The 22,039-nt window shown below is 42.7% G+C and overlaps 1 protein-coding gene across 5 annotated transcripts in view; it reads right to left on the reverse strand.

Annotated features, from left to right (window-relative positions):
* Positions 1-22,039, reverse strand: part of LOC139657866 (protocadherin Fat 3-like) — a 148,297-nt gene that overhangs the window by 35,832 nt on the left and 90,426 nt on the right. For 4 of the 5 annotated variants that reach the window (XM_071535817.1, XM_071535818.1, XM_071535814.1 and 1 more), the window contains 9 exons: positions 18,971-19,181; positions 16,090-18,818; positions 14,565-15,933; positions 8,758-8,954; positions 8,496-8,649; positions 7,367-7,600; positions 4,048-4,440; positions 3,177-3,391; positions 346-483 (listed from right to left, as the gene is read on the reverse strand). In XM_071535817.1, the coding sequence (XP_071391918.1) occupies positions 346-483; positions 3,177-3,391; positions 4,048-4,440; positions 7,367-7,600; positions 8,496-8,649; positions 8,758-8,954; positions 14,565-15,933; positions 16,090-18,818; positions 18,971-19,181 (5,640 nt within the window). The remainder of the gene's footprint in view (positions 1-345; positions 484-3,176; positions 3,392-4,047; positions 4,441-7,366; positions 7,601-8,495; positions 8,650-8,757; positions 8,955-14,564; positions 15,934-16,089; positions 18,819-18,970; positions 19,182-22,039) is intronic. The other variant, XM_071535815.1, reaches the window with a different exon arrangement.

Below are 22,039 nucleotides of genomic sequence, written 5' to 3' on the forward strand. Positions count from 1 at the left end.
TATTGATATATTGCCCAGCCCTAATAGAGAATGGATGCAAGCCTTTGATCACAAACTTGGTGACAGCGTAACTGGTGAATCAGAAGTAACAGAGAGGGAAAATGCTGAAATCTCATACAGGATCATTTTAATAGATATGTGAAAAGGATAAAAAAGTTTGTGAAAGCATCTCCACATTGCTTTTAAACAATCTCTGGCATTCTACTATTGTTACAGACATTCCTGCAGCTCAAAGTGATCAGCAGATGTCGGCAAACAACAAGTATCCCTGTGCAAACATGGCTTACAAGACAACATGCTTGTGTGTGTGTGTGTGTGTGTGTGTGTGTGTGTGTGCGTCCTCACCGTCTCACGGTCCAGCCGCTTGTTGACTTTGATGACGCCGCCGAGCGGGTCGATGAAGAACTGGTTGTCTCGGTCTCCGCTGACGATGGAGTAGAGGATCGCTCCGTTCACCTGACTGTCCACGTCCTCCGCTGTCAGCTGGGAACACACACACACACACACACACACACACACACACACACACACACACACACACACACACACACAGGGTTAGGATGATGGAAGTGGGGTCCAAAATTTCTAACCGCCAAGTGCCGAATGCTGCTAAAATTTGTCTTTGGTGGTTAAATCAACTAGAATTTATAACCTCCTCCTCTCCTCTCTGTGTTCCCTCTCCTCTCCTTGTCTCCTCTCCTTGTCTCCTCTCCTCCTCTCCTCTCGTTTCCTCTCCTCCTCTCCCCTCCTCTCCGTGTTCCCTCTCCTCTCTCCTCTCCTATCCTCTCATTTCCTTTCCTCCTCTCCTCTCCTCTCCTCTCCTGTCATCTCCTCTCTCCTCTCCTCTCCTTTCCTTGTCTCCTCTCCTCTCCTCCTCTCATCTCCTCTCCTCTCCCCTCCTCTCTGTGTTCCCTCTCCTCTCTCCTCTCCTATCCTCTCATTTCCTTTCCTCCTCTCCTCTCCTCTCCTCTCCTGTCATCTCCTCTCTCCTCTCCTCTCCTCTCCTCTCCTCTCCTCTCCTCTCCTCTCCTCTCCTCTCCTCTCCTCTCCTCTCCTTTCCTTTCCTTTCCTTGTCTCCTCTCCTCCTCTCATCTCCTCTCCTCTCCTCTCCTCTCCTCCTCTCCTTTCCTCTCCTCTCCTCTCCTCTCCTCTCCTGTCCTCTCCTCTCCTCTCCTCTCCTCGCGGGACACACAAACACACAAACCGCTCTCCAATTATAGTAGTGGGATAAGGGTCACCACCACATTGGCCGCTGTTTGAGACAATAACCTTTGAATGCCTCAGTTATATAGATTTTTTTATTTGGAATTGTTGCCTTTATTAGATTTGAGTGTATAGTGAAGGGAGACAGGAACTTTGTCCCCTACACTCTCTCTGACTTTGAACCAAATCTATACCAAGCTCTACACCAAGCAGTAGCGTCTGAACTTTACAGACTAAAGACACACAGCAGTAGCCTGGTTCCAGACTCCTGAATCTGAGTCTGGTGTCGCTTCTAGCTCGGAGAAACAATTAAAGGAATAGTTCACCCAAAAATGAAAATTCTGTCATCATCTACTCCCCCTCATGCCAAATGAAACACAGGTGAAATTTGTTAGTCCATATAACACACAGGGAGGCTGCCAGCACAACTTGGTAGCAGCCTTCTCCAAAACAACTGAAGTCAATGGGGACCTGTTCTTTAGAGTTCCAAAACAAAAACAGCCAAACAATCACACTGTGAATAGAAAGACCTATACACCATTATTTGTTGCAAATCAATCAGGTGTAGTTAAGATTTGCACTAAATGATGGTGTAAATATACTGTAGGTCTTTTTGGAACTTTTTGAAGAACTGGTCCCCACTGACTTCAGTTGTTTTGGAGAAGGCTGCTATGGAGTTGTGCTGCAGCCTCCCTGTGTGTTATATGGACAAACTTCACCTGTGTTTCAACTGGCATGAGGGTGAGGAGATTGACAGAATTTTCATTTTTGGGTGAACTATTCCTTTAAGAGCAGCTGGATACATCAGTCACTAGTGATGGGAAAATCAACCCCCCGTAAAACAAGTTAGTAAGCATATAGAGGAGGGAGTAACTATCTTTATACTGTAGATGGCAAACAAACAGAAAACAACAGATAAGTTGACAGCTACCTGTTTGGAGGTTTATTTGAAAGGATACAGCTTGCAAAAACTGATAATGTAATAACTTGCTGGATAATGTAATTACATCACATTAATACATACCCTGTGATTATTGCGTCATAAGAGGTGTAACATATTTTTGACTGATGATGTAATAATTATATAGACTAATGATGTAAGTTATCGCATTCTTCTTCTCCTTGTGGATTTTTACATAATAAGTCAGTATTATTGTAACATCATCAGTTCAAAATATTTTACACCCCTTATGAAGTCATAATTGCCGGTTAATTTAATAATATGATGGGTTTTATTACAATTTCAACCTATTTCGTGGTACTTTTAATTACATTTTGACAAGTTATTAAATTATCCAGCAGTTGCAACATAGCTGGCTTTCAATATCATGCATTTTGTTGGGGAATGACAGCAACATTGACTATGGTTAGCATTACTTTGGACATTTTGTTGGTGAAAACCCTCCCCTCTGAAAATCCTCCTACAGACTGCCTGACAGTTCATCTTATGGCTAAAGTCACTGCTTAAGTGTTAGGCTCTGCTGAGTCTTTGCTGTGCTGCAGTGGATCTGGATGTGGGAAAGGAGAGAAGTGAAAGCCAAGGGGATGTGGAGGGTGAACATGCAGGTTGAACATGTGAAAATATGAATATACTGTATGTGCCCTATGCTTTTGTCTATGCCTTTTCATAACAAACTGTCATAATAATTAGATACGCATTTTGAAAGTGCTTTAAAAAAGAAATAAAATAGGTCAAAACAAAGTCGAAAAACGTCACTGTTAAAATGTGTTTCACTTAATGATTTAACAAGTGAATACTAGTTTAGTGCTAATTCAAGCTTGCCACCTGTTTTGTCTGTGAAGCTGACCGATATAACAGCTCAAACCAAATCAAACGAAAGTATATCAAAAAATTGACAATTTCCCAATTCCCAGCATCTGGACCAAGCTGATGACAACATCACACAAATGACAAAAATCAAGCAGACCCATGGCAACCTGCTTAGGCGTGCAGGACTGTGACCAGGACCTACCTGGACTACAGACTCTCCGATGGCAGCGTCCTCCGACACCACGGCGGTGTAGAGGTCGCGGCTGAACATGGGCGCGTTGTCGTTGACGTCCGTCAGGTTGATGTTCACCGTGGTAACGGCGCTTAGCGGTGGCGTGCCGCCGTCGCGAGCCTCCACCGTCAGGAAGTAGTCTCTGCAGGCCTCATAGTCCAGAGGCTTGGAGACCAAGATGGCACCTTGAAGGATTGATAATATGCATTTGAATAAAAGTGTAAAGTAAGCATTTATATCAAAATGCACTGTGATGCAGTAAAAAGGACAGTATTAAATGTCAGTGGTAAAGGCTAAACACCAATTACTGGTTTGGAAAACTAATCTTATCTGCACTTTTTACATCTAAATGCCAGATAATTTATCAGTAGATAACAGTAGGTGCTGGATCAAAGACATTGATGATGTGTGTGTTAAGGGTGGTGGGTAGTCTAGAGTAGTGGTTCTCAATGTGGGGTCCGGGGACCACCAGGGGTCCTTGGGAGGGGGAGAGAATGTAGAAGAATGACAATTTTGATCATAGTTTCACTGTTATCTCTTTACCTAGAATACAGATAGTCTTGGAATTCTGGACAAAATCATATCTAACGATAAAAATATTCTCAGATTTGGTTTGAGAGACAAAATCTCATCAAATGGAGGTCTGTGGCCCTAATGTGGACTAAATTAGGGGTCCTTGATAGGAAAAAGGCTGAGAATCACTGGACTAGAGTGGCTGGGAAAATGTGGGTGGGGAAAATGAATGAAAAGAGCATGATGCTCTGTGAGTGTTCCTTGCATAAATGAAGGAAAAAGTGATGAGTCATTGGTACAGGACAAAAATGCAGTGGTTGACGCTCACCAGTCAACGGGTGGATGTGGAACTTCCCGTGCTCGTTGCCTGATCGGATGCTGTAGGTGATCTCGGCGTTGGTCCCGATGTCCTTGCTGGCGGCATAAACTCGGAGAACCTCGGTGCCCGGTCCTACGTCCTCTGGCACCGTTGCGAGCTGATCGCGGCGTTCGAACACCGGCGGGTTGTCGTTGATGTCCAGTACAGTGATGGTGACGTTGACTAGCGAGGAGAGGTGCAGCAGCGAGCCCTGGTCGGAGGCGCGCACCGTGATCTGATAGGCCGGCTGGACTTCGCGATCGAGGACGCGCTCCAGGACGACGATGCCCGAGGACTTGTCGATGGAGAAGGAACCTCCGGCAGAGTTGGCCAGAGAGTAGACCACCTTACGGCCTGGACCGGCTGGAGAGACAGCAGAGAGCGAGCTTCAGTCTCAGACTACAGGCAAAAAAAAACCCAGTCCAATGTGAGCTGGGTGAGATCTAGTTTGGACCCACCTGAGTCAAAACCCAAGATGATGAGAGTGAAGTTAGGCCAAAATGACGTTTTAGAGAAAGAGGATTGAGAGGGAAAAGCCCTGTCTCTTTTGTTCTTCACTCCCCTTTCATTACCGTTTATCCAGTACCAAGCCCAAAAAGATCTGCATGATGAAATCCTTCAGAACTGAAGGAAGTCAAAAAAAATCAGTCCAACCCAAACCCAGCTTTCAACTTCCTTCCCTTGTAGTTCTTAGCCAACATTAACCAGTTTCACTGACAGACGTTTGTACATCAATTTTTGATGACTGTCTAAAGTGGTTAGGTCATGGTGGGCTTCTTTGCTATCGCAAACTGAGTAGGCTGCTTAAATGAAATGCCAAGTACGAGAAATGCAGTGTCGGCTCAGTTTCAGAAAGCCGTCAGCTTATCAAAAAGACATGCTGACAACATGAAAGGAATGTGTTATCATGTACTTCACGCTCCCTTGTGTTATTTTATTTCTATCCATATTTATATCCAGATGTTATTGTGGCAGGTAGGTAGGAGGGTGGCTACACTGGTAGAAAGATTTGTTTCTCTAATCAACAAACCCTACTATCCAACAAAACAAAAAGCTTGATAGCACCTCTGCTACCAAGATTGCCACACTACGACATCCGAAATGTCATATAATACAAAATCACATGTAAAAAATGCAACTGATTAAGATGTTAACTAAAATAACAATAATAATAATAATAATAATAATAACAATAATGATAATTGTATTTGTATAGCTCCTTTCCTAAAGTTATAAAGTGCTGAACACTTAGGCTATAAAAAGTATTTATATTTAATAGAAATAAAGTAGGAATGTTGACTGTGTTTCTAATGGCCACACTCCAACAGCTGCTTGCCAGAATCTAGAGTCCAAACCAAATAACCCTATCTGGCTTCATCACACTAACTTTCTGTTGGATGTAACGTCTGACTCCTATATTTACACTGGACAGTCTGGACCTAAACCCAACTACACTATTTGGCCTTCTTCACAGAGAAAAGTGGAAGGCATGGTAACTTTCTGTCGTATGCAAACTTAACATGAAGAAATAAAAGGGTCTTTGTAATATCTGCCTCATTACTTTTTTACAGACAAAACTAGTTTGTAGTTACAGTAGTCTAGTTAACTACACCTCAAAGTGTCAAAAAAGTAATAAACTCTGAAAAACACAATCCAAATTGCTAATGTTGCTCCTCCAGGCTCTTTGCTCTACATTGATAACAAATGCCAGGCTATATTTAGCCATTTTAACTAGCATATCAGTTTCATGTATTGTAATGTAATATGCAGCGCTAAGCTAGCTGCTTTTGTTTGCGTCTGAATGGTGAAACAGTAAAAGAGGTGGAGGAGCGAGGCTGGACTTGGCTGGCAAAGATGAACTTTTTTTGTTTGAGTCACAAGAAGCCCAGCTCCTTTAAATTAAGTGAAAATGTTTGGTGTGAGAACATTATTTAAACTACTCCCCAAGGTGTTAAACTCGGATTGCAGATACAGTGCGTGGACAGGTGTGACATTTTTCTTGTTCCTCCAACTGGACGGTGATGACTAACAAAGGGTTCCTACACAATTTCCATTTTAAAATTCCATACTTAAAAATTTTTAGACATTGCAGAATTATCACTCATAGTGTTACATATCTGTGTATATACGTAGATATACTAATGTTACTGATCCTTTTGTGTTTTTTTCAATATTCTTTAAAACAGTGGTTCTCAACGTGGGGTCCGGGGACCACCAGGGGTCCTTGAGGGGGTTCCAGGGGGTCCCCAGCAAATTGATGAATTGTTAAACTTTTATTAGTTAACACAATTAGAGAATGTAGAAGAATGACTGTTTTGATCATCTGTTACCTACAATACAGATAGTCATGGAATTCTGGACAAAATCATATCTAGCAATAAAAATTCTCAGATTTGGGTCCTAGAGACAAACTCTCATCAAATGGGGGTCCGTGGCCCTAATGTGGACTAAATTAGGGGATATGAAAAAGGCATGGAAAATGTCATGATCATTTTTGATACCTTTCCATACTTTCCAAACCTGTGTGAGAACCCTGATAAGAACCAGCGCTAACAGCAAACTGGGAGGAGCTCTCACTCTTCGTATGGAACTGTAGGTGTAGATCATGTATGTGGTGGAGGGTAAACTTAGTTTACTTACCTCTTTGATATGAAATTCAGAGTATATCACAGTAAGTAGTATCAATCTGATGTAAGTTATGTGACTGATGATCACTAACTAGAGGTCATAGTTCACCAGCCTTTTTATTTACAGTCAATAACAGGTAACACTTTACAATAAGGGTCACTAAGTTAAGGGTTAGTTAATGCTTAATAAGCATTAACTAACCCTTAATTAACAGTTAACTAATGTGTCTGGTAATCATTTACTAATGGTGTTCATGTTAACTAAGGTATTAATTTATAAATTATTTAATAGTCATCTTTATAAACTATTAAATAATGTATAAATGAATACCTTGGTTAACATGAACACCATTAGTAAATTACACATTAGGTAACTGTTAAGGGTTAGTTAATGCTTATTAAGCATTAACTAACCCTTATTAAGCATTAACTAACCCTTATTAAGCATTAATTAACCCTTATTAAGCATTAACTAACCCTTATTAAGCATTAATTAACCCTTAACTTAGTGACCCTTATTGTAAAGTGTACTCTTATTGTAAAGTGTACTGGGACACTGAATTAACGTGTTAGTGAGTTAGTCTTTCTGTCTGCCAGCCTGTCTGACTGTCTTCCTGTCTCTCCAGAGAGCGACAGGCATAGTGGCAAAGAAGCCTGGTCACCTTCATCGGGGTCTATGGCCTGGATACGGGTCAGCAGGGCTTTGGTGGCAGTGTCTTCATAGACACTGGCGGTATACTGCGGCAGGGTGAAAATGGGCGGGTTGTCGTTCACATCCGTCACCGTCAGCTGCACCTCGGCACGGCACCACCGCCCGCCGCCGTCCGTCGCCTGGGCGACCAGCCGGTAGGCGGGCGTCTTCTCCCGATCCAGAGCCACCACCGTCTTTACCTCACCTGGACAGGTTGGAAACGACAGAGATATAGAGATGAAGTCAAACATGGTGTCTCAGTGGTTTGCACCCAGCCTAAAGGTTCCTTTCTGTGAGGAGTTTGCATGTTCTGCCCGTGTTCTCCTGGGTTTCCTCCCACAGTCAGGTGGATTGGACACTCTAAATTGTCCATAGGTCTACATGTGAGTGTCTATCTAGAGTTAGTCCTGTGATAGACTGGAGACCTATACAGCGTGTCTTAAAGGAATAGTTCACCCAAAAATGTAAATTCTGTCATCATCTACTCACCCTCATGCCAAATGAAACACAGATGTAGTTTGTTAGTCTATATAACACACAGGGAGGTTGCCAGCACAACTTGGTAGCAGCCTTCTCCAAAATCAAATCAACTGAAGTCAATGGGGACCAGTTCTTTAGAGTTCCAAAACAAAAACAGCCGAACAATCACACTGTGAATAGAAAGACCTATACACCATGATTTGTTGCAAATCAATCAGCTGTAGTTAAGATTTGCACTATTTGCAGTTTGGGTGAACTATTCCTTTAATGCATGCTGGGATAGGCTCTAGCCCCCACCACCTTGAAAAGGAGTAGGTGAATAAAGCAGAATGGATGAATTCAAATAAAATGTGCAACACTAGGAAGCCATGATAATGGGTATCAGGCGAATAGCAGAATATAGAAGAATATTAGTTCTGTCTAATAGAGAAAAATGGATTACATCTCACTTGTTTTTGTCTAGTCATCAAAAACTAATGGTCTAAATCTTTGTTATTCTGCTAAGACTAATAGGACTGGAATACAGCCTCAGCCTTGTGCTAAAAGGTTAGTTCTTGACATCGGTCTTGTTGCCGTAGAAGTGGTGTTGGTGCATTTTCAAAGCCACGGCATGTTCCTACCGGTGTCCGGATCCATGCTGAAGTCCTGGGATCCAGGCCCATGTAAGGTATACTGGATCCAGGCACTGACACCCACATCAGCATCTGTAGCTCCCACCCTCAGCACCACTCTGTTGACCGGGAGGTCCTCTGGGATGGAGGCAGTGTACACAGCCTGTATACACAACACAGACACAGACACAGATGGAAACAGATTATCCTGAATAAGACCTTAACCGGAGTATGACTACTAGCCCGGTTACCATGGAGTTTTATTTCTCACCTGGTCGCAGACGGGGCTGTTGTCATTGGTGTCGGTCACCATCACCTCCACTGTTGCCTGGGTAACAAAGAGTCCGTCGCTAGCGGTGACGTTAAGAATGTAGAGGTCACGATCTTCCCGGTCCAGCGGCCCCTTCACATACATCTTCCATTCACCCTGAACCAGGCCCAGCGCAAACACACCACAACGATTCCCACCTGGTAGAGAGAGAGAGAGAGAGAGAGAGAGAGAGAGAGAGAGGAAAAGCAGAGTAGATAGACATTATACATGTAAGTAAACTAGGAGGCAGCCACAGCACAACAGAAACAGACATGCACATGATCAAAAATAATAACTATCATCACAATTATGTATTTAACTGTGCAGGTGGAAAACACAAATTACCCTTCCACTGTAAAAAAAAAAAAAAAAACACTCACACAAGAACACACACATCAATGCACCAAAATTTACTAGCTAGTCAATTTCTTGACCCGCCGCTTCCATGGAAGCAATTGTCCGATTAAAACTCTACGATTACAGCAATTACCATAAGCATCTGCTTTATGTGGACAGTGCAGGGAAATTAACGGCGCAGCAATCGATGAAGGTCAGACCAGAATACAGCCGGGTGATTTATGAGAGCGTCGGGCGGCTGCTGACCCATTTAACTGGACCGTCAAGTCAAAATAGCACAAACCTCCATCCTCGCTTGGAGATGGATGGGACGGGTGGAAGTAAAAACCACGTGTATTGAAACATGAAATGAGGACCTTAACTTCTAAGTAACTAAATTGCAAAATTACAAAGGCAGTTTTTTAAGTTGAATGCCCATTAGTAGTCTGTGTCAGCTTTAAAACAGATCTGACAATCACCACTAATATGTGAGTTTTCAAAACGCGAGGCAGCGAACAGAGCTCACAGACAAATATTCATAGGTCACTGGTGGCACAAAATATGAAATGATATAATGTGTGATGAGAATAGTGTGGAACAGTTTGTCAAACAGATAAACTGCATCGGCAAAGAGGAACAGTGGAGGAAGTTGGAAGGTCAGGAACAGATGGACACTTTACAGCAGTGGTTCTCAACGTGGGGTCCGGGGACCACCAGGGGTCCTTGAGGGGGTTCCAGAGGGTCCCTAGCAAATTGATGAATTGTTAAACTTCAGCATTATTTAATTTACAAGAAGAATGACTTTTTTGATCATAGTTCCACTGTTATCTCTCTACCTACAATACAGACAGGCATGGAATTCCGGACAAAATCAGATCTAACAATAAAAATATTCTCAGATTTGGGTCCGAGAGACGAAATCTCATCAAATGGGGGTCCGTGGCTCTGATGTGGACTAAATCAGGGGTCCTTGATATGAAAAAGGTTAAGAATCACTGCTTTACAGGCTAGTTGGTAAACACCACAAATCTACAGACTCAAACATTACCACAGAATTGAACCAACACCACTATGACTCAGTCTCAACAGCAACAGCACAGTTCAGGACTTGATGACAGCATCCAAGGAGGACTGAAGCTAATGTTCCCATCTTCCAAGATGATCCACACTGCTGGTTTCATGAACAGCAGGGTGAAGTCAAACTCCTTCCACGGCCTCCCCAGTCAGCAGATCTTACACATCATTGAACCTTTATGGGAAGTGGATTTCCACCTCCTTCATCCCTCAAAGACCTGGAGGCTTTCCCTCTTGAAGAAAGGTCCAATAGTCCAGTACACACAGATCAGGACGCAGGATGACAGCAGGACCAGGAGGACTGAAGCTCTTCTACTCCTTCGTAGACATACTTGATATTCACATATTGTTAGCTGTTTACCTTATTTGTCTACACCCAGGATATAGTATATACCATAAGATATGGTACAATATGTGCAATATTCACCTCCACCCATCCTTCCACATACAGTACTGTGCAAAAGTCTTAGGCACCCTAGATTTTTATATAAATTTTGTCTTTGATGTTTATTTGTTTTCTGCATTAGTGTGTCAGTAGACTGCTCTTTATAGTACATTTTTTTATATTTAGAAACGTTTCACTTCATTATTTTTGAAAGAATCGCAGCTTTATGGATTTTTTTTTTACTAACTTTTGCACAGTACTGTATATATACAGTATGTGTGAGACAGACAGGCTGAAGAGAGAAGGTTAGAGAGAGATAGATGTCGGTAGAGTGAACAAGAGATGGACAGGCTCCCTGAGCATCACCACTTCACACTTACACCTCTTCACTATAACACTCACACTAAAACCAAGTGCAGATGCTCAGTGTGTTCTTGTGTGTGTGGGTGTGTGTGTGTGTGTGTGCGGGCCTCAGTGCTAAAAACTGAGTCTCGAAAGCTCTTCAGCATCAGCTCCTTATCAGCAACCTCTTCACCTCTCTAATTACAGACTAGTCCTGCTGTGAGAGGGCTAGGATTGTGCGCACAAACACACACACACACACACACACACACACACACACACACACACACACAAATACACACTCAGATTTAATCACCAACACATTTAACATCATTCACCTGCCAAGGAGGAAATGATGACTAATAAAAGCAACACATACACAGAGAAAGAGAGAGAGGGGTGGGTGGGGTGGGTATGGGTTCTGGTGAGTGTGTATTAGGTTTGAAAATGGGCATGTTCACACTCTATTGCAAATGGTCTGCTCATCATTAACAGGATAGGTCCGCTAGAACTATGGATTAGTGATTGCCGTTCACTCATGCCTCCTTTCAAAGGTCTAATTACATTGAATTCAACAGAATACAGAAGCTTTTCCAACAGAGCACTGCAGAATTTAGGCTTAGGGGTAATATCTTAGATAATACTATCAAATTAACACTATCATGCCATTCTAAACTGACAGTGTATATGAATGCTGGAGGTTAGGTTATCACTGGCTAAAACAATCAAGACTTGTCCAGTGAACACCCACAGTGCAATCACTATTACATGATTTTTATCTGCTGGGAGTGTCTAGTACAGTGATTCTCAACCTTTTTCATATCAAGGACCCTAATTTAGTCCACATTAGAGCCACAGACCCCCATTTGATGAGATTTTGTCTCTCAAACCCAAATCAGAGAATATTTTTATTGTTAGATATGATTTTGTCCTGAACTCCATAACTATCTGTATTGTAGATAGAGAGATAACAGAGAAACTATGATCAAAACGGTCATTCTTCTACATTCTCAAGTACAAGTGCCTTAACTTATTGTAAATGAAATAATGGTGAAGTTTAAAAATTCATAGATTTGCTGCGGACCCCCTGGAACCCTCTGAAGGACCCCTGGTGGTCCCTGGACCCCACGTTGTGAACCCCTGGTCTAGGACATTTTGAGCCGGCCAAGCACACTGGTACCTTACTACTTGCTACCTTAGATCTGCAAGGCAAAAACAATGTTCTGGTTAGGGCTGGGCGATATGGTTGAAATCAATATCACGATAATCATAAGGATTTTTTTTTATATTGATATATATGACGATATGGCTCACATAAGCGAAATTACATTAAATAATCAAATTAATCAGTTCAGACAGCATACTTATAAAGTAGGGCTGGGCGATAATTCAATATTATCGTTTATTGTCTTTCAGTGGAATCATATCGTGATGATATGAAGATATTTTAATATCGTGACACACATTTCTGCTGTCTAAATTGATGATGACACGCACATTTTACTTAAAAACTCTCATAAAATCAGGTATGGTAGGAATATTATTTGAATATTTCTGTTTTGTTTGACATCACACCTAACATTACCATTCGGTTCAATGAGAATGACATTCATTTGATTATTTAACGTGATTTTGCATACATGAACCATATCGTGACATATATTGATATCGGGAAAAATCCTTATGATTATCGTGATATTGATTTCAACCATATCGCCCAGCCCTAGTATAAAGTGAATTGAAGAATATGATAGGATCCACCACCTTCCCCACACTGCTTTTGTATTTGTGATCTTTTACAAGGGACATGGAAGATAAGATCCAACATTTTGAGGACCGAATACATCACCATGTGCAGTTAGCATTCAGCCAACCACAAAAGCTACAGCATGACATGTTACACAAACACTAAATCATCCAGGGGCTACGACACAGTTTGGTTTACACTTAACTTTCATGTTATCTCATCTATTAAAGATTCGCGTGCACACACACAAACACTAACAAATCATAAACAAGCCTTTGTGAGTGGCAGGATGTTAGTGCCTGAAGCGATATCCCAAATTCCCTGGCTTCCATCAAGGTGTGAAAACCCTGTTTCACTTAAATGGAAGTGATGATATCTTGGATACAATGCAGCTTTGGCACAACGATTACGCCCGAAGAATGCTGAGCCCATACAAAATACAAACAAACAAACAAACAATAATACTGCAGAAGTTAAGCTGCTGTTTGCAACTTCAAATCAAATCAAATGTCTTTTCTTCTATCATGCAACATCTGTATCATAACGGATAAGCTTATCTTTTCACAGCAAGGGAAAATATTCCTGTCTATGTTCTGTCTTGGTTTGCTGCCTACACCTTTCTACTGAGTAACATCAAGTGGTTGTCTCTTTCAGAAGTGAGAAAGGTCACATTTGTCTGTATTTTCAACACAGTTCATTTACTTGGTTTTTACTTGCGTATTTCTTTTAGCTCTATCTTTTATACTTTTTCTCCCTGCAGTGCAGCCACAGCTCATTCCTCCTCTCTCCTTTTCTCTTTCGCTGTCATCTATAAGGTCACATCATTCACATGTCTTTCATTCACTCCATCTGTCTGGGTGATACTCATTAGAATGCCATTCAGCGGAGGATTTCCTTCCTATTAAAAGTCCTTCATTAGCTCTCTATCTCCCGTCGGCATGGTGGTCCTCTGTCTTAGTCTCTCGGGGCGTCCCACCTTCATTATTACCTCCTGGCTTGTCAATTAGCAGAGAGCAAATCAGCAAAGTCAGTCCTTTGATCACCATCCCTATTATTAACACAACTTTAGTATTCATGCTGCTTCTATCTTTCTCTACTTCTTCCTTTTCTCTCCTTCTTTTGCCTCTGATATCTGTGTCTTTTTGTGCCTCGAGCCTTTGTTTTTCATTTTCCAGAGAGGGGTATGTAACGAATCAAATAACATTTTATCTCCTACACATTTGGAGAACGTTATGCCATTGAACTCCCATTGATTTGTCTGGGTCAACCACAATCCAGTTAAAATACTGCAGCTTTTTTAGACTGGTGTCAAGCTTACCTTATGAAAAACATCCATTGCAGTAGAGGCAAGAGAGAAAATTGAGGACTAACATGTTCAAGGTGGCTTTCATTATATGTGCCGCAGGTACTTTAGTCTTTAAACTGTTTACTCTAACTCTATTTACTATCTCTTTGACCTTCGGACAAATGTCAGGGGGTGTTGAATGCTAATATCTTGTTGTGAAAAAAAAATGCTTATCTGGCAGAGCAGCACTACTGAAATTGTTATCACGGCATGATGCTTGTTACTCAATCAGGCCTGGAACACCGGCATGCATGTACACATTCTTTGGAAGCCCCATAGAAAATTCATGAAATATATATTGAATCACGTCTTTAATTTAGTGTTATGAGTTCCCTCTTCATGTTTATTCATGGGTGTTATGATGGCTTGGAAATGAGCCAGGCAGCATACTGATGAGTCTGACAACTATCTTGGGTAAACGAGCCAATAGCCAGACAGCCAGACACACAGTGGCTTTCAGGCAGCAATGATGGCAGAAACACAATGCAGACAGATAGACAAGCCATTACACAATGACAGATGTGTCCAGAGATACTCACCAGTTATGTGGTAACTGACTTGTCGGTTGACAGCAGAGCTGTCATCATCTCTGGTGTTCAGCACAGCCACCACCTCCCCCGGTGGGTCGCTCTCCCGAACCGAACCACGGTAGCGCTCTTCCAGGAACCTGGGCGGGTTGTCATTGGTGTCCAACACCGCCACTGTCACTGTGGTGGTGCTGGAAAGAGCTAGGGTCTCCCCGAGGTCTAAAGCCACCACTGTGAATGTATACGATGGATTGGACTCATGATCCAGGTCCTTGAGTGTGGAGATCCAGCCTGTGTTGCTGTCAATACTAAAGGTGCCAACTGATCTGTCTGATTGCCTCTCTGGCTGGGTTGATGCTCCAAGACTGTATGTCACCTGGCCATTGGCCCCTGAGTCTGGATCCAGTGCTTGGACTTGGATGATTCTGGTTCCAATGGGCATTCCCTCCATGACTGTGGCCTCATATGAGTTGGACTCAAAGGCTGGTTTGTTGTCGTTCAGATCCAACACTTTCAGTTCAACATCAACAGTGGTCACAGAATCCAACTTAGCCTGTTGAACAGTGGCAGTGACTTTGAAGTGGTAGGCTTTGATGACCTCATGGTCCAAGGGCTTATCAAGCTTGATGGCACCTGTATCCTTATCCACCACCAACACACCATCTTGATTGTTTTCTCCGGTCTCTCCATTAACTAGGGCAAAGGTAACTGAGAGTGAGATGTATCCAGGAGTGTTGAGGCGCACTGTCCCAATAGCTGCACCTATGGGGGTGTCCTCTGGCACGCTAAATGAGTACTGGGGTTGGCTGAAGGATGGGATAAGGGCATCTGGAGCCACAACATGGATGTAGACAGATACCAGAGCGTGCCTCATTGGAATACCTCCATCCACAGCCTTCACAAAAAAAGATAATACTGAGTTCCTCAAGTGGCTAAAGCTGCCTTTAGTCACCATCCAGCCGTTGTCAGGGTCTATCTCCAAAATATCCACCACAGGGATATGTGCCTCACTGTAAAGTGAATATGTCACTCTGGCATTGGCACCATCATCAGGATCATAAGCCTGGATCTGAGTTACCAAAAAACCTTTAGCCACATCAGATTTCACTGAAGCTCTGTATTCTGTAGCACGGAAGCGAGGTACATTATCGTTGTCATCCAACAGAGTAACTTGTACTGCACAGTAAGAGACACGTCCACCCGAGTCTTGGGCTGCCACTGTCAGAACTATGTCCTTATTGGCTGGATCCTCCCGATCAAGCTTTTCTATGGTGGTGATCTGACCATTTCCATCGATGCTAAACTGGTCCTTACCCACGTCATTAACGAAGGAATAAGTGATGTGTCCCAACACTCCAGGGTCTGCATCAGTTGCCTTCACCTGGAAATAATAGATTAACATTGTCTTAGCCAAGTATTGAAAAACAGACAGGGACATTGTATAATAATCATAAGTATTATTGATGTTGTTGTTTATTGAAATTATTGCAAGAAAACATGAACTCCTTTCTTTCAACAATTTACCAGTGGTTCTTACCTGTATAACTTTGGTGCCCACAGCAGCATTCTCCCTTAACTCTCCCTCATATGTATTCAGTCCAAACACTGGGCTGTACAGATTGGCTCCCAGCACCTTAACATGAACCTGTGCTGTGCTGGTGAAGACCCCATCAGACACTGAAACATTCAGACTGTAGGCAGGCTCCATCCTTTGCTTACGATGACTGGAGAGAGTTATGATTCCTGTCTTTGTGTCCATCACAAAGTTCATCCTCTCATTCCCTGACAAAATGCTGTACTCCAACTTGTCAAAATCTGAGCTGTCAGCATCCGAAGCCTGGACACAGGTTACAAAGTGACCCCTAGGTGCTAACTCACTCACGTACGCCTCATAGAGCAGCTGATTAAAGATTGGAGGATTATCATTCATGTCATTCACCACAACTATGACTGATACTTCGCTACTCAAAGGTGGGAAGCCATTATCGGTAGCCCTGATGGTGAAGTCATAGTTCTGAACTAGTTCATGATCTAGCATACGTGCAGTCAGGATTAAGCCACTACTACTATCAATGTGGAAGTAGTCTGTGCTGTTGTGCACATCTGAGAAGATCTGGTAACGGACAATGTTGTTCTTTTCTGAATCTTTGTCAGTTGCAATTACTTGAAGTGCTGGAGTTCCAATCATGGCTGTTTCAGACAAAGCTGCCCTATAAGACATCTTTTCGAACATGGGAGGGTTGTCATTTACATCCTGAACAATCACATCTACATCCACCTCAGCACGGGCACCAGTCAGGTAGTCTGTGGCTCTAATGGTCAGGCGGTAAGATGATGCTACTTCATAGTCCAAAGAGTGGATGACACTTATGACTCCAGTATCAAAGCCAATGTCAAACTGAAGAGATGGATCACCATCAACAATGGTGTAGATAATGTTTTGGCCTTCAGGACTAGTAGCATTGATACCAAGGATAGGTGTGTGCACTGCCACATCCTCATTCACAGAAACAGAATAGAACGATTTGTCAAAGACAGGCATGGCTTTGTTAACTACAGTGATGGGGAACTCAACAGTAGATGAAAGCGGTGGGTAACCACCATCTCTGGCATATATCACCATTTGGTATTCCACATTGGATAAGTCAGACTCAAACGCCCTCTTGAGGCTGAGACTGCCTGTTTGCCGATCGATTTCAAAATGACCATGGTCATCCATGAGGTAGTAAGACACCTCTCCATTAATCCCTTTGTCACGGTCTACAGCCATGACTCTGAAAATGGGTGATCCTGGCTCAGCTTCTACTTGAACAGCTGCGTAATAGGGAAGTCCAACAAACACAGGGGTATTGTCATTGATGTCCTCCACTTGTACTCTCACCATAACTCTGGCCACGCGCAGATGGTCATGTTCCCTTCCCGCTTCAACCACCAGTTCATAGAACTCTTGCTCTTCACGGTCAAAGGGAATTCCTGTGGTTTGAATCACACCAGAAGTTGGTCGGATTCTAAAGCGTGTTCCAGCATTCAACAAGGTGTACTTCAATGGTTCATTGAGACGGTTTCCCACTGCATTGACCACAGCCACTTTGGTGATATTTGTGACATTCTCTTGAATGGATGAAGAGTAGAGGCTGTGGGCAAAACTCAGACCAGAGTCCAGAGCTTCTCGAACAAGAATGGTGATCAGAGCTGTGCTGGAGAACTTCCCATCTGAGACTTTGACATTGAAGCGGAAACGCTCTTTGGAGAAGTTGTTGTTTTTGACTGTGATGATCCCACTGGAGGATTCAATGGCAAAGTGCTCCAGTACTCCGTCTGTCAGAGAGTAGGTAAGCTCTGTAGGGACATTTCTGTCAGGGTCTACGGCTGAAACCTGCAGAGCTTCTACTCCCACATAGGTGGGGAGTAGCAGGACTGTTTCATAGGCATCCTGGGTGAAGCGAGGTGGTGAATCATTGGTGTCAATCACTTGTATTGTGACCTCGGTTGGACTGTCTGCTGTCAACTGTGGCCTGCCATTGTCCCTCACATGAACATGGAAGTGGAAGCTAGCAAAAGTCTCATGGTCTAGGTTAGCGATGGTTCTGATAGAGCCAGTTCCAGAGTCAACTGTGAAGAACATTTTTGCAGTGTCCTCAACAATTTGGTAGACCAAAAGAGCATTTTGGTTGTGGTCAGCATCCGTGGCCTTGATTACTAATGGTGAGTCATCTGAGTTCAGGACTACGCTGTTGACTGGTGCAGCCTCACTGATGCTCCCATGATAGCGAAGCTGCTGGAACACCGGTGGGTTGTCATTCTCGTCCACTACCTGGATGAGCAGGGAGGCATTGGAGGCCATGCCAGCCATGTTGGTGGCCTGGACTGTCAGGGAGTAAGACATTGCAGTCTCATAATCTAGGGGCTTTTGAGTGGTGATCACTCCGCTGTACTGATTTATCCGGAAGATACGATCGGTGTTGCCCTGCTTGATATCATAAGTCAGAGTGGACTGGCTGACTGCAGTGACGGTGGTGACAGAGTTTCCTACTACCATGTTCTCTGTGATCTCGGCCTGGTACTCTGGCTGGGGGAACTTTGGGCCGGCATTATCAGAGAGGGTGACAGCAATACGCACTATGGTGGTGGTGGACAGAGGTGGAGAGCCATTGTCAGTGACTCTGACAGTGAGAACATATTGGCCAATGGTGGACAAGTCCAGGTCACGTGCAACAGTGATGATACCCAAAACAGGCTCAATAAGGAATGCATTTCCAGCGTTCCCTGTTGGAAAATCAAAAAGAAAGAAAAAAACTGAAGTCAGTGTGATAGTTCATTTAAGGGCAATGACTTAGAGTGTATACAACATTTCAACACACAAGAACAAAGATATTCATTTAATTTCATTTAATTTAAATTTCATTTAAGGTGCCTACCTCCTTCAATAGAGAAGCGTAACTCTGCATTTTCGCCTTTGTCTTTGTCTAGGGCGGTGACTTGAACCACAGCTGATCCCACTGCTGCTGACTCATAGACAGAGCCTTCATACAGAGCACTGGTAAAGATCGGTACATGGTCATTTACGTCTTCCACCTCTATCAACACACGAGCCAGATTCCTTCTGTATGGGAACTCTTGGTCCTTCACCTGTAGAAGAAACATGCTCTGAGTTATTATCAACACTGGAGCACATACATGATTACTGACTTTGGCTCTTCAATATCAATAAAGAGGAGACAAATTCAAAATTAATCTAAATTTGCTTTGACATTTTAGAACATGACTGATGGATAAACAAACTTGATTATGGTTCAAAGTGGGGGGTCTTTTATCCAACAAAAGAAAAAATAAAAAAAAAGGGAAACAGCTTGGAGTAGCTTTTAACTCAGCCACAGCTTCCAATGAAATGGAAATGGAGTGTCACTTTACAACTGTTATAGGCCCTTTGGGACCAAGTAATCCCAACACTGGGAAGAGAAGATGAGAATTACTGGGCTAATGAGATTGATATTTATGCGTTGATCCAAGACTCTCAAAAACAACTCAATGAGATCAGAGGGAAACCTCAGTGTCGTATGAGGTGCCACACAGCGCAAGTATAAATAGGATAGTATTAGCATCTAAATTAGCACTGTTCCTTTGCATTATGAAATGCTACCCCACTATTAAACACAGACCAATGGACTTGCGAATAGTCTGGCCCGAATAAGACAACAAAACTGTGTGCCACTGGATCAATTGTTGTATAGGAAGCAATTGAAACACTGTTTTTGTTTAGACAGAATTGTCTTGCTTTTTAACTCTCATGGAAAATGGTATATGCTTTGGTCTCAATTCATTACAAGAGCCATCACAATAACAAATATTACAGAAATTGCTGAAAGCCTGATCTTGGTCAGGGAATCATATCATTGCTAGTATAATAGCTACACTGTATGTAGTCACTATCCAGAGCTGTGTTTGTCATTTCATTTCCTCTATGTAGACTTTTAATTATGAGATAAGGATCATATCAAAGCCCATGTGGTTTTCCAAATGCACAACATTCACACACATGCATGTAAACTGTGTGTTCTCTCTGCCCTTCTCCCTCTCTCTCCCCAGCACACAATGCAGAAGATTATAGATGCTATCTACCTGCTGAGCTAGATAATGCCAAATTTAATCAGTGCACCTGATTCAAGCTAAAACATCTCCCCTCTTGGATGGAAGTGTCAGCCATACTGACATCAGTACTGCTGATCATCAGTGAAGGAAACAATGCAAAATGACTACACTAGATCAACAATTATATTTTTCCAGAGATGAACTGATTTGAGAAAACATTAAAACAGTGTTGGAAGAGAGTGGGTGCATTCCACACTTTAAACATCACTTTAATGGGGCACGTGCGAGGACTCGTTTCCCCCGTGACCTTTCACTGAGGAGTCGATGAGGAGACGCAAGGCAAGGAGGCGAGGAGGCGAGGAGAAATCATTATGTAATGGAATGCGCCCAGTGTGTTTCCTATTTCTACAGTTGTTTTTTCTATCTACTGAACCAAAAGACAAGTCAGACAAGTCAAACAAGAGAACCAGACTGATTCATTTCAGAGTGCAAATTCTCCCTCATAAGACATCGCTCATCAGCCCTTGCACACACACACACACTCACTGGCGTTGAGCAAGCCCATGAACTCAAACCCAAATGAAATCGGAGACAAGGGCCTACTCTCGCCTGCTCTCGCTCTCCTCTCCTACTTCTACTTCTCCATATTTCTCTAATCCACACACATTTCTGGTAGCGTCAGTAGAAAATCATCCTATTTTCTCTGATGAGGTGTACATGCTGCTTCGGTGCTTGGTGTAATTAGCTTAATTGCTAAATGATGAGCTCAGGTAGAATGTGAGCACAGACAAGATTGCCTCTGGCACTTCTGCTGCTCTACATCTGAGACGCAGGGATTAAAGTCTCAGGAATTATTTTCTGCCTGGCAAATTTCTACTTTGAAATTTGTGGTCAATGACCTTGGGTGTCGTTAACCACCCAAGGTCAATGACCAATCAGGGCCTCTTTAATGACAGCTATTTGACCAGTGTCCTTGGTTGATTAATGTTCTTGAACTGAAAATATTTCTTGATCTGAGCACTTGTTAACCTGCCCACCATCCGTTATTTGACCTTGTTATACTTTGCTTTTTTGCATGTTTTCATATTTTCTAGAAAATTTATATGATTTACTGGTAGAAATAACAAGCATACAGGACAGTGAGTGGGAGGATAAGTGGCAACTTGTGCAGGATGTAAACCAAATATTAGAATCCCTGCACTTTGCCGGTATTAGTAAGATGAAACAAATCACCATGCCTGTGCAAAGACAGCGAGCCAGGTCCAAACAGGCCAGTTTGGGAAGCATCAGAAATGCTGGGTGAGCATCGTACAGCAGGATGAGCAAGAAGAATGAATGGCCACATTTATATGCACACAAAACAAGACTGTAATGCGATTAAGACAACAATGCGAGTAAGGCGGGACTCCTGTAAACATCATACTCTGATTATATGAATGCCATTATGCTCTTAAAATATAGTAACATTTCAGGACACTACACATACTGGCATTTTCTCAGTTTTTTTGCATTTTGCCTTTATTGGATAGTTCAAAGTAGACAGAGATAGGAAAGCCTGGCATTTTCAACTGCTCAACGATGGACAGAGGTGACTGGCATCGTAACACATTTCAGCTGCGAAGGCTAAAAAGCTTTGCCTGGTGTCCAGCACTTTTTGAATTTGTATGGCAATCCATAGGGGTCTGGACGCAAGCCTATCAAAGACTGACGCAATTTCTCGCCCCGACCGATTGGTTGGTGTAGTTGTCAGTTATCAAAATCTTCTCAAATCTCAATCATGGTGGCGTTGACTTCCGAGCTTTTAAACATGCTGATTGTTCCTGTTTTAATTCATCAATGCCATTAAGGTTTTTAAGGACTGACAAAATCGCTAAATCTAGCTCACTATCATCCAATTC

This window comes from Centroberyx affinis, unplaced genomic scaffold (assembly GCF_046629955.1).
Source record: "Centroberyx affinis isolate AG114_WGS23_722 - 3 ecotype Tasmania unplaced genomic scaffold, CSIRO-AGI_Caff_v1 ptg002772l_1, whole genome shotgun sequence".
In the NCBI taxonomy this organism is placed as follows: Eukaryota; Metazoa; Chordata; class Actinopteri; order Beryciformes; family Berycidae; genus Centroberyx; species Centroberyx affinis.